Here is a 12,076-nt window from a genome sequence, read left to right on the forward strand (position 1 = left end):
GGCTGTTATAGCATCAAAGGTGGAGACCAACTCCATATTAATGCCCATGATTTTGGAATGAGAGGTTCGACAAGCAGATGTCCACAAACTTTTGGTCATGTAGTGTATTTAGTATGTGAAAACAAGTTTGTTATGGCTCAGACAGAGCGCAATACAGATGATTATTAATTTAAATCTCAGGCTCTTGTCTAAGTGTCCCTATGAACAGTAGATAACACATTGTAATATGCTGGTAATTGACATGATTAGGGCACGCTCAAAGAAATAGAATCTAGATTCTATTTCTATGGGCAAGCTATACTGATACAATAGGCTTTGTTTGAACAAAAACAATTAGGGCTTGGCAGTGAAATGTGGTACAAGATGATTTTTTTTCATTGAAGGGCTTGCAGTACTTGAATTCAGAGCTTAGACATGTAAGTACCTCTGTCTCAAACCCATACCCTGCTCACAAACACTCTCTGCCTCTATCTCTCCCTCTGCCTCATCCACGCCCTATCCAGAAGCGAAAGCTGAATGAGCTGAACTTCCTCCTGAGTGTTGGTGGCATGGGGGGTCTCCACCCCTACCCCCCTGACCTGTACCAGGACGAGCCCTGGATGGAGTTCACCGAGCTGGACGCAGATGAGCCTGAGCCTGGGGAGAAGGAGGACAACCAGAGACTGCTGAGCCTGGGTCACAACAACCACTGCACAAACCATGGCTGCTCTCACACCCTCAGGTATGGATAGGTTTGCAAAGCTACTGGTTATTTACCAAAGTTACCGGAATAATCAATGGTAATTTTGGTAATTTATACTTTTTTTTGGTATTCATACAGTATATACAGTAGTATTCATTTTCTATGTCTGTGTCATATTGTCCGTGAGTTTCCAGTAGATAGACCATATGGTTCAAGAGAAAATAGCCTACTTAATGATCTAATCAACAATGGCATTATTTTCAATTAACTCTGCAACTCTACCAACTATTAACTCTTTTGACAACTGCCAACAGCCTGGCGGCCAAAACATTTACAAAAAATATGACATATTGACATAGTAAAATAAATGAGTGTGTCAAAATAAAAACGTATATTTAATGCTGGGGGGGGGGTCTCTTTTGGGTGCGCGTGCATAGATGTATTTCTTTGGGACCTAATACTAAAGACATGTTTTAAAGGTAAAAATGTATTACCTTTTAATGTGGCATAAACCAGTCATAATGTTTTCGTCTGATTGTCAAACAAATCACTTCAAAAAGTAGGCTATCTGTGCATGTTTGTCCATTCCAAAATAATTACAGTATCCATACAATGCATATAATAGGCCTACATGCATATAATAGGCCTACATGCATATAATAGGCCTACATGCATATAATAGGTCTACATGCATATAATAGGCCTACATGCATATAATAGGCCTACATGCATATAATAGGCTTACATGCATATAATAGGCCTACATGCATATAATAGGCCTACATGCATATAATAGGCCTACATGCATATAATAGGCCTACATGCATATAATAGGCCTACATGCATATAATAGGCCTACATGCATATAATAGGTCTACATGCATATAATAGGCCTACATGCATATAATAGGCCTACATGCATATAATAGGCTTACATGCATATAATAGGCCTACATGCATATAATAGGCCTACATGCATATAATAGGCTTACATGCATATAATAGGCCTACATGCATATAATAGGCCTACATGCATATAATAGGCTTACTTGCATATAATAGGCCTACATGCATATAATAGGCCTACATGCATATAATAGGCCTACATGCATATAATAGGCCTACATGCATATAATAGGCCTACATGCATATAATAGGCTTACTTGCATATAATAGGCCTACATGCATATAATAGGCCTACATGCATATAATAGGCAATACATAAGTTGAATCAAAACACGTTTAGACCCTATTCATGAGTTGTCCATAATTCATCAGTTCATAATCAATGGCAATTGCAGAATGTCATTAGGTACACTTTTTGATCATCAAATGGGGCGAGTGTACATGCAGTTTGGATGCTGGAATTATTTTGGACTGGACATGGACTGGACATGCACAGGTAGTCTATTTTCTGTAGTGATTTGGTAGACAATCAGATGACAACATCATGACTGGTTGTGTTCATTCCACGTTAAAAGGTCATTCATTTTTAGGCTTACATTAAAGCTGCAATATGTAACTGTTGGGGATGACCCTCCGAATTCACGTAGAAATGTGTGTTATAGGTCTGTCGTTCTCATTGAAAGCCAGTCTAAGAAGCTGTAGATGTATTCTATGTGTGGTATTCTATGCTTCCCATTCTTAAGTTTCATTTTTTCATTTTTTACTTTCAGTTTTGTACATCAGCTTCAAACATCTGAAAATATAATATTGTTGGTTATGGAAAATATATTTCACAGCGTTTTACATGGTGCAATGTTTCTTTACACGATTCTTGCTTGTTTTGTCAGAAAAACTGAAATTAGGTGAACTATTCGAATTTTTGCAACCAGGAAAGTTCTGCATAGTGTATCTTTAATTGATGCATCTTGCTTACAAATTTACCTATTTTGTAGCCTGAAAAGCCGGGACAGCTGAAATGTGGCTTAAACTGTACCAGGAAAAACTAGATGGTCAATTTACATGACTAGGCTTCAACGTGTATTACCGTGAATTTCAAACAGGCCTACCGGCAGCCAGTAAAAATAAATTGGTGGGTAATCTCTGATTGCCGGTGGAGGTGAAAAAAGTAACACTCCCTATACTTTCACTGCATTTTTCTAGGGAAAAAAGTGAGTAAATTGCATTTACTTGCGTTTACTCATCACTAGGCCTACACCACTGCTGGTAGCCCACCCTCTTAGCCGAGGCAATTTTACACACATGAACACGTACAGAACAGGTAGCCGACATTCAATATAATAGTTGAATGAAAACATGTTTACACACTATTTCATGAGTTGTTCATAATTCATGAGTTGATTGCTTGGAGTCTTCACCGATCGTGTGACACAAAACACGTCTTTCTTTCCTGACATGAATGACATTTATTGGTGTTATTTGTCATTATTAAGCATTTAACAATTGACTTCGAACATTGAACATTAAACCCTGTACGAATCCTGGATCTTGTAGATCTCGGAAAATGCACTAATTGTAACTATGCCTACGTAACATTGAATTATGTTTTGCCGTTAAAACATGTGCACACAAATCCAAAATAATGTATGCTTCTAACCGAAAGAGTCAACTGTAGGCCTACTGTCATCAACGTATACTTGTTGGATGGATTGGATGCGCATTCGTGTCTAGCTGTGGGCTGCTGTACATTAGAATGGAATGGTAACTCTCTGTCCTATCTCTCTCTCTCTCTCTCTCTCTCTCTCTCTCTCTCTCTCTCTCTCTCTCTCTCTCTCTCTCTCTCTCTCTCTCTCTCTTTTCCTCCTTTCTCTCTCTCTCTCTCTCTCTCTTTATCTCTTTATCTCTTTCCTCCTCTCTCTCTCTCTCTCTCTCTCTTTCCTCCTTTCTCTCTCTCTCTCTCGCGATCTCTCTTTATCTCTTTCCTCCTCTCTCTCTCTCTCTCTCTCTCTCTCTCTCTCTCTCTCTCTCTCTCTCTTTCCTCCTTTCTCTCTCTCTCTCTCTCTCTCTCTCTCTCTCTCTCTCTCTCTCTCTCTCTCTCTCTCTCTCTCTCTCTCTCTCTCTCTCTCTCTCTCTCTCTCTCTCTCTCTCTCTCTCTCTCTCTCTCTCTCTCTGTCTCTCTCTCTCTCTCTCTCTCTCTCTCTCTCTCTCTCTCTCTCTCTCTCTCTCTCTCTCTCTCTCTCTCTCTCTCTCTCTCTCTCTCTCTCTCTCTCTCTCTCAGCATCCCTGATAATGACTATGATCCAGAGCTGCCTGACCAGAAGACCCTAATGTTGATGGCTGCCCTCCTGTCCAGCCAACCTGAAAAAGTTGAACCCTGCCTGGGGAACCAGCAGAGCCACTCCAACACCCCGGCTCTAGAGGTGCTGGATGTCCCATGCCCAAGGCTCCAAGCTCCAGAGGGAGGGGAGAGGCCCCTGGTCCAGACCCAGCTGGGAGGCCCTCATAGCTGGGTCAACATAAACTTCTATGCCCAGGTCAGCGATGTAATGCCCGCTGGAGGGGTGGTGCTCTCACCAGGCCAGCAGGTCAGGGCCCCGGAGAATGCTATAACAACAGAGGAGGATAAGAATAAGATTGGGAAGATGGAAGGAGGAGAGGAGGAGAGTGAAGGGGAGGAGGAGGAGGAGGAGGAGAGAATAAATAAGAAATTGCCATCTCAGCTGCTGGTGGTGGATCCTGAGGCTGGGGGCTACACGACAGAGAGTAGTGGCCGGCAAATCAGTACCCCTGACCCCTCCTCACCTGGGGAGGTTTACCACGCCTTCCCCCCACCTCCCCCCCTATCTCCTGCATACCACCCCCCTAGGGGACTACCAGTCCCTGTACATCCTTCCCAACTCCCCTGCTCAGTTCCTGCCCCCTGTTTTGGACTACACTGTGGTTCAAGATGTTGACTCCCAGCATAGCCTTCTCCTCAACCCTCCTTCCCCCCAGGGGTCCCCCTCCTGCCCCCTACAACCACCCTCCAAGCCCCTGCCCACAATGCCTATAGGGTACCTCACCCCGGACCTGTTAGGCAACCTCTTGCCTTAAAGAAAAAAAACACCACCCAGGAGGCCTTGGGGCATAGAGGTCAGAGTTCACAGGCCAGGAAGTCAGTAATCATCCCAGAAAGACAGTCTTGTTCTACCTGAAACCAATTATGTTACGGGACAGACAGGCACGATGTTTGTTTGAGAGGGTGATGGAAGGGAAGCTGGGAAAGAGAAACGTTTCGATGTTGTGTTTGGGGTTTATATAAGTGATACTGGAACTTGAGGAAAGAGTAAATTGGCCTTTCTGGTTTGACAGAGCTTAAAGGAAGACTTGTGTTGACTAAGACCGAGACACCCAAAAACCCACAGTCTGAAACCTTTAAATGTCTGAAACCTTTAAATGCACAGATTTCTAATATAATGTTACACACAGATAATCGTATGCACCACAAATACGCAGACAGACAAGCTCAGACATGATCCACCTTAATGTTTCCTACTATGATCTATTATAGAAATGTCAGAGAAGTGAGTAAAGAAACAAGCTCACATATGTCATATAACATATAGATATTTAATACTGTAGCATATTCTTAACTATACTGTAGATGGATCAAGTAACAGAATGTAATGGAGAATAACAAGCACATTTATAGAATCACACACACGCGCATACATTTACATCATCGTTATCGCCTCATTAATTGACAGAACACTTAAGTGTGCTGTTTTGTCAAACTTACCGCTACAATGAGCGCAAAGTGACTATTGTCGTTCATTTAGCACTCGTTATTTTGCTTAGTAGCACATTTTCATGCTTATATTTAGCTTTGAATTCTTGCAGCAGAATCATCGAATCGTTACCAGACTGAGGTCACAGTATTGAACACAGCCATTAGACAACCGGTCTGTACTCAATGTGAAAACTCACTCTGATTACCATAATAAATAGAGAACAAGGCAGCTCATAACAGCGAACATGTTTCACTTGTGTAATGAGACATTAACAAGCACAGACTGGAGTCTCACAATACAGGAAAGACTGCTTTTGTATGTTCTACTTACTTTGCCTTCATTTTAATTGCAGGGACAATAACTGAAAATGTGTAAAGAGGTACTTAGGATATGTCTTTCTCTCTGCGTTTCTGCTGCTCTCAATGCAGTTGCAATGCCAATGTTAATGTGCTGTCGCTTGAGCTTTATGATAGTGGAATGAGCCTCTTTTGATGTAGTGAAACGTACTTAGACACTCAGGGTTTTCTATATGCACCCAACTTTGCAAACATGCCCAAGCAAGCACACACACACACACACACACGCACACACACACACACACACACACACACACACACACACACACACACACACACACACACACACACACACACACACACACACACACACACACACACACACACACACACACACACACACACACACACACACACACACACACACACACACACACACACACACACACACAAGCACAAGCACAAACATACACACCATTTCAAAACGTGGAAAAGACCGTATCCACTTCTCTTTTGAGCTGACATATACACACGCACACACATTGTTGTAAAAAAAAAAGAAACTGGTGGTGAATTGGAAATGTACTAGTTTGTGTATCTGATCTGCATTAGTCATTGACAAGACGCTCCGTAGACACAGCAGATTATACATGTATCATCAGAAGAAAGATCATCTTCATCCCGAAGAGAAACCATCAGATCCAGTGGTTGGGTGAGCAGCTGGAGTATGTGTTTGGGGTTGGACATTGTACAGTGTAGTCATACTTGTTCATAGGCAATGGAGCGCTTTAAAGGTGGATGTGAACCTTTCAGGGCCATCATTATTGGAGAGTCTTGTCTCTGTGTATGACTGTGGCATTCTGTCAGATCCAGTCAGCATATACACTCTTAGGGGGGAAAAAGGGTTCTTCGGCTGTCCCCATAGGAAAACACTTTGGTTCCAGCTAGAACCCTTTTGGGTTCAATGTAGAACCCTCTGTGGAAAGGGTTCTACTTGTTTAAAAAAAAAAGTTTTATTTAACTAGGCAAGTCAGTTAAGAACAATGACGGCCTACTCCGGCTAAAGCTGGACGACGCTGGGCCAATTGTGCGCCGCCCTACGGGACTCCCAATCCCGGCCGGATTCAAACCAGGGACTGCAGTGACGCCTCTTGCACTGAGATGCAATGCCTTAGACAGCTGCGCCACCCGGGAGCCGCTGTGCCACCTTGGAACCGAAAGGTTTCTACCTAGAACCAAAATTGGTTCTTCAAAGGGTTCTTCTATGGGGACAGCAGAAGAACCCTTGTAGGTTCTAGATAACACCTTTTTGTTCCCCTAAGACTGTACAAACTGCATCACAAGGACTGAAAGCCTATCTGTAAGTGCAGAATATCTGTTACTATTTTGTGGTGTTCCCTACAAGAGCTCTTGAACGTTACGATTCGTAAATATGAAACATATATTATGCCGGCACGTTAAGAATGTTCAGTTCAGAGTTCAACATGGACAATATCACTTTTCAGTTGTCTATTCAACAATTCATGAATGATGATAAGTGTTTTTAAACGGATAATATCACAACACAACCTGTTCAAGTGTGCCATTCTCTGGCATGCTTATTCTCTCTCGCTCTCTCTCTTAAGTGAACTGCTGCTGCCGCCATTGCTGCCAATGCTGATGAGACCAGCATGCAAACATTGAAACCGTAATCTACAAGTGCCGTAACAACTATGTGTGTTGAATTTTGTTTTGTTACTAATCAGAAATGTTGCTGTTAGGTACATTTCCCCGCCTGCATTCAGCCTTACCGCGGGCTTATACATTAGGGTGCAACTTCACACAAGGTTGAGATCGAAATGCGTTGTCTTCAACAGACATCATTCAATGTTGTGTAGTAGAATATGAAAAAGTGTCAGCTCTATACATTGTATTTCTATCTGCAGCATTCTAAAACTTTGCAACAAACTGAATAAGCCAGAGGTGCCTTTGTGTATATACAGTATAAGGAAAGAGATATCAGATTATTTAAATATTAAAGTACTCATATAACATTTGTGACCGGCCGGCTCAAACCAGTCTTATTTCGCAAAAATTGAAATTGTCTTAGCTAACATTCGGCTATAACTAGCCAAGAAAATGGCTCTGAGATACGAAATATTAAGATCATCCACATAACGTGAGCTAGCGAGCCAGCCAGCTAACGTTAGCTAGCTAGCCAGCCAGCTAACATTAGCTAGCTAACAGCACACTTTAACTTGAAATAAAACCACTTTCTGTCAAAATAGAAACGTGTAATATCTGAAAATGTAGCTAGCTAGACTATCTTATAATGTAGCTAGCTAGACCGTATACATCATGATTCATGGATGGACCCATCTCCTGTCGGATGCCATGGTTGCCCTTAGTTTGAAGATGTAATCCGGAGACAGGTGGTTTCTCCAGCTCCTTAGCTATCATACTCGAATTCCACTAATTTCAAAACTCAGTCCTCCAGAAAGTGGAGCGCAACTGTTATGCAGTTTTACTACTCGATACATTAAAACAAAAGTCGTGTTAGACAGGATTACCTAGACATACTGACCAGCTCAAATAGACAGAAGCTTGATATATGGCAGATCAATCCAAACTCATTTCTCGGCATGTCCACTCATTATCTCAGCCAATCATGGCTAGCGAGAAGGTTGCTCACGTTTTCTGTGGCTAAACCAACTAGGCTCGTAATTTAACAATTTATTTGTATTTACAGATGGCATATAAGTTTGTTATTAAGGCATATGAAAGTTCATACTGTATGTTCGAGAAAAAAATATTTTTTGATTAAAAAAATGGCTCTCCTATGAAGTAGTGACCTGTGACATACGCCTAGTTTCCTGAAACGAGTCACATTTATGGATGTTTGAAAATGTACGGATATAGGAAGAGAGAACGGAGAACAACTCTATTCAAGCTTACGAGACATCTGTTTACCATTTGTGCAGGGGTGGAAAAAAGTACATGATCATACTTGAGCAAAAGTAAAGATACCTTAAAAGAAAATTACTCAAGTGAAAGTCACCCAATAAAATATTACTTGAGTAGAAGTCTAAAGGTATCTAGTTTAAATGTACTTATGTACAGTGGTGGAAAAAGTTCCCAATTGTCATACTTGAGTAAAAGTACAAAGTAAAAGTAAATGCTATACATGAAATTCCTTATATTAATCAAACCAGATGGCACAATATTCTTATTTTTAAAATGTATTTACGGACAGCCAGGGGCACACTCCAACACTCACATAATTTACAAATGCAGTATTGGTGTCTAATTATTCTACCAGATCAGAGGCAGTAGGGATGACAACGTGTTATATTGATAGGTGCGTAAACATGAAACGAGTACTTTTGCGTATCAGGGAAAATGTGTGGGAGTAAAAAGTAAATACACTATATGACCAAAGGTAGGTGGACACCTGTTATATATCCATATTGTTATATATATATTTTTCCCTGTCCAGTATCTGTGAATTATATATCATGAATGCATAGCAGAATCTGTTTTTACATTGTAAACTCAGCAAAAAAAGAAACGCCTTCTCACTGTCAACTGCGTTTATTTTCAGCAAACTTAACATGTGTAATATTTGTATGAACATAACAAGATTCAACAACTGAGACATAAACTGAACAAGTTCCACAGACATGTGACTAACAGATTTGGAATAATGTGTCCCTGAACAAGGGAGGGGGGGGCAAAATCAAAAGTAACAGTCTGTATCTGGTGTGGCCACCAGCTGCGTTAAGTACTGCAATGCATCTCCTTCTCTTTGACTGCACCATATGTGGCGGTTCTTACTGTGAGATATTACCCCACTCTTCCACCAAGGCACCTGCAAGTTCCCAGACATTTCTCGGGGGAATGGCCCTAGCCTTCACCCACCGATCCAACAGGTCCCAGACGTGCGCAATGGGATTGAGAACCAGGCTCTTCGCTGGCCATGGCAGAACACTGACATTCCTGTCTTGCAGGAAATCACACACAGGATGAGCAGTATGGCTGGTGGCATTGTCATGCTGGATGGTCATGTCAGGAAGGCTACCACATGAGGGAGGAGGATGTCTTCCCTGTAATGCACAGCATTAACCAATGACAACAAGCTTAGTCCGATGATGCTGTGACACACCGCCCCAGACCATGACACACCCTCCACCTCCAAATCGGTCCCGCTCCAGAATACAGGCCTCGGTGTAACGCTCATTCCTTGGACGATAAATGTGAATCTGACCATCACCCCTGGTGAGACAAAACCACGACTCGTCAGTGAAGAGCACTTTTTGCCAGTCCTGTCTGGTCCAGCGACGGTGGGTTTGTGCCCATAGGTGACGTTGTTGCCGGTGATGTCTGGTGAGGACCTGCCTTACAACAGGCCTACAAGCTCTCAGTCCAGCCTCTCTCAGCAAATTGTAGACAATTTAAGCACTCATGGAGGGATTGTGCATTTCTGGTGTAACTCGGGCAGTTGTTGTTGCCATCCTGTACCTGTTCTGCAGGTGTGATGTTTGGATGTACCGATCCTGTGCAGGTGTTGTTACACGTGGCCTGCCACTGGGAGAACGATCAGCTGTCCGTCCTGTCTCCCTGTAGCGCTGTCTTCTCACAGTACGAACATTGCAATTTATTGTCCTGGCCACATCTGCAGTCTTCATGCCTCCTTGCAGCATGCCTAAGGCACGTTCACACAGATGAGCAGGGACCCTGGGCATCTTTCTTTTGGTGTTTTTCAGAGTCAGTAGAAAGGCCTCTTTAGTGTCCTAAGATTTTCATAACTGGGACTTTAATTGCCTACCGTCTAAGTGTTAGTGTCTTAACGACCGTTCCACAGGTGCATGTTCATTAATTGTTTATGGTTCATTGAACAAGCATGGAAAACAGTGTTTAAACCTTTTACAATGAAGATCTGTGAAGTTATTTGGATTTCAGGATCCTGAAAAAGGGATGTTTCTTTTTTTGCTGCGTTTATAAGAATTGGACAGGGAGAAACCTATCAATAAGCTTCAATGACATTCTTTACAATATTGCCTTGATATTCACCAGAAAGATAAGATAATGTGTGTGTTGATCATAAGAAACATTCCTACAGAGTATTTTGTATATGGTCATACAGTATAGATACAGTAGTACAAGTATTCTTTCAAGACATAAGCCAATATCTTGCTGTAACTAAACCCTAAATTGTATTTTTCTTTTCTACAATCCCATGTCATTTGTGCCAAAGACATCTTAACATTTTCATATGTTGACATTAAAAGAGAGACGAGGAAGGGGGCTATAGTGACTTTTCAATCATTACGCGGATTCTGTTGCGAAACGTTTCTTAAACGGTTTCTTAAAATGGTAGCAAACGGGGAGGGCTTTACCTCAGTTTGTCCATTATAAACTCTAGTTTTAGTTGCAAAACGTTCCACTGGCTCAGGTTTTGTTTGTTTGCTTGACGTTGATTGGCTAGTGATGATATTGGCTATACAGCATGCTTGACATCATTTGACAGGATCTGGTTCAAGGGGCTTGATGTTCGACGGGTTTCTCATGCTTAAGTTGGTGTGTTCTGAATTGTGTTCCTCTTTTGTTTCATGTTCAATATCTTTCAAAAAGGTACACAATAAATATATATTATCTTTGTCAGTTACGTATTTGTACATTGTCATTTCTCACAATACCTACAATATGTGAACAACATGGAGAAGTACCTGTTTAGATACAAAGATGTAAGTCCTGAATGTATGGACCAATAAACCTTCTGATGCAGAATGAAGTAGGGGCATCATTTAACTTAGCTAAGGCCTGAATGTATTGACTAATAAACCTTCTGATGCGGAATGAAATAATACATTTCACACTTTAGGTTGAGTTCTCAATGTACTGTGACGGTGCAAGGAGTAAAGAAAGAGAGAGCGAGAGAGTGTGTGTGTGTGTGTGTGTGTACTTATGAGAGTGTGTGCATTTGTCCGTGCATCTGTGTGTGTCTCTCTCCGTGACTAAGTGGACCAGGAAGCGTCCTGGAAGCAGCCCTGTGTCGTGGGGAAAGCAGATCGGCCAATTAGACAAAGCCCGTGTACTCTGCTGCACAGTGTGGGGCTGATTCGATCAGAGAGCCAGCCTCTCACAGCTCTCCGTCTCTGGACATTGCAGGTAATTACCCATAAGTCACTACTCCCCCCTGTATTGGATCTTCAGGCCAATTACGCCCACGCTAGCTGCCCACCCTGCCCTCGTTTATTGCTTCTGCTTGCTTGTTCCACTTTTTTAGAGGAGCATTCTCAATGGTCATTCAGCTCCATTACAGGGATGAGTTGCTGTAGCGATGGTTCTGGAGGCTGGAAGATGCTTTTTATAGGTGGAAGAGGATGCCTTGACCCCATTACGTAACTCATTAAGTATATGTGCTGTGAACAGGCCAAACTTAGGCC

General features: G+C 42.1%; 1 protein-coding gene across 1 annotated transcript in view; it reads left to right on the top strand.

The window, feature by feature from the left end:
- The window catches only part of ghra (growth hormone receptor a), a 108,900-nt gene extending 102,228 nt beyond the window's left edge, over window positions 1-6,672 (top strand). Inside the window, 3 exon segments of the mRNA XM_046346803.1 lie at window positions 504-721; window positions 3,864-4,424; window positions 4,426-6,672. Of these exon segments, the coding sequence (XP_046202759.1) occupies window positions 504-721; window positions 3,864-4,424; window positions 4,426-4,678 (1,032 nt within the window). The 3' untranslated portion in view covers window positions 4,679-6,672.
- Window positions 6,673-12,076: the final 5,404 nt, after the last annotated feature.

The sequence above is a fragment of the Oncorhynchus gorbuscha genome, linkage group LG04 (genome assembly GCF_021184085.1).
Source record: "Oncorhynchus gorbuscha isolate QuinsamMale2020 ecotype Even-year linkage group LG04, OgorEven_v1.0, whole genome shotgun sequence".
NCBI lineage: Eukaryota > Metazoa > Chordata > Actinopteri > Salmoniformes > Salmonidae > Oncorhynchus > Oncorhynchus gorbuscha.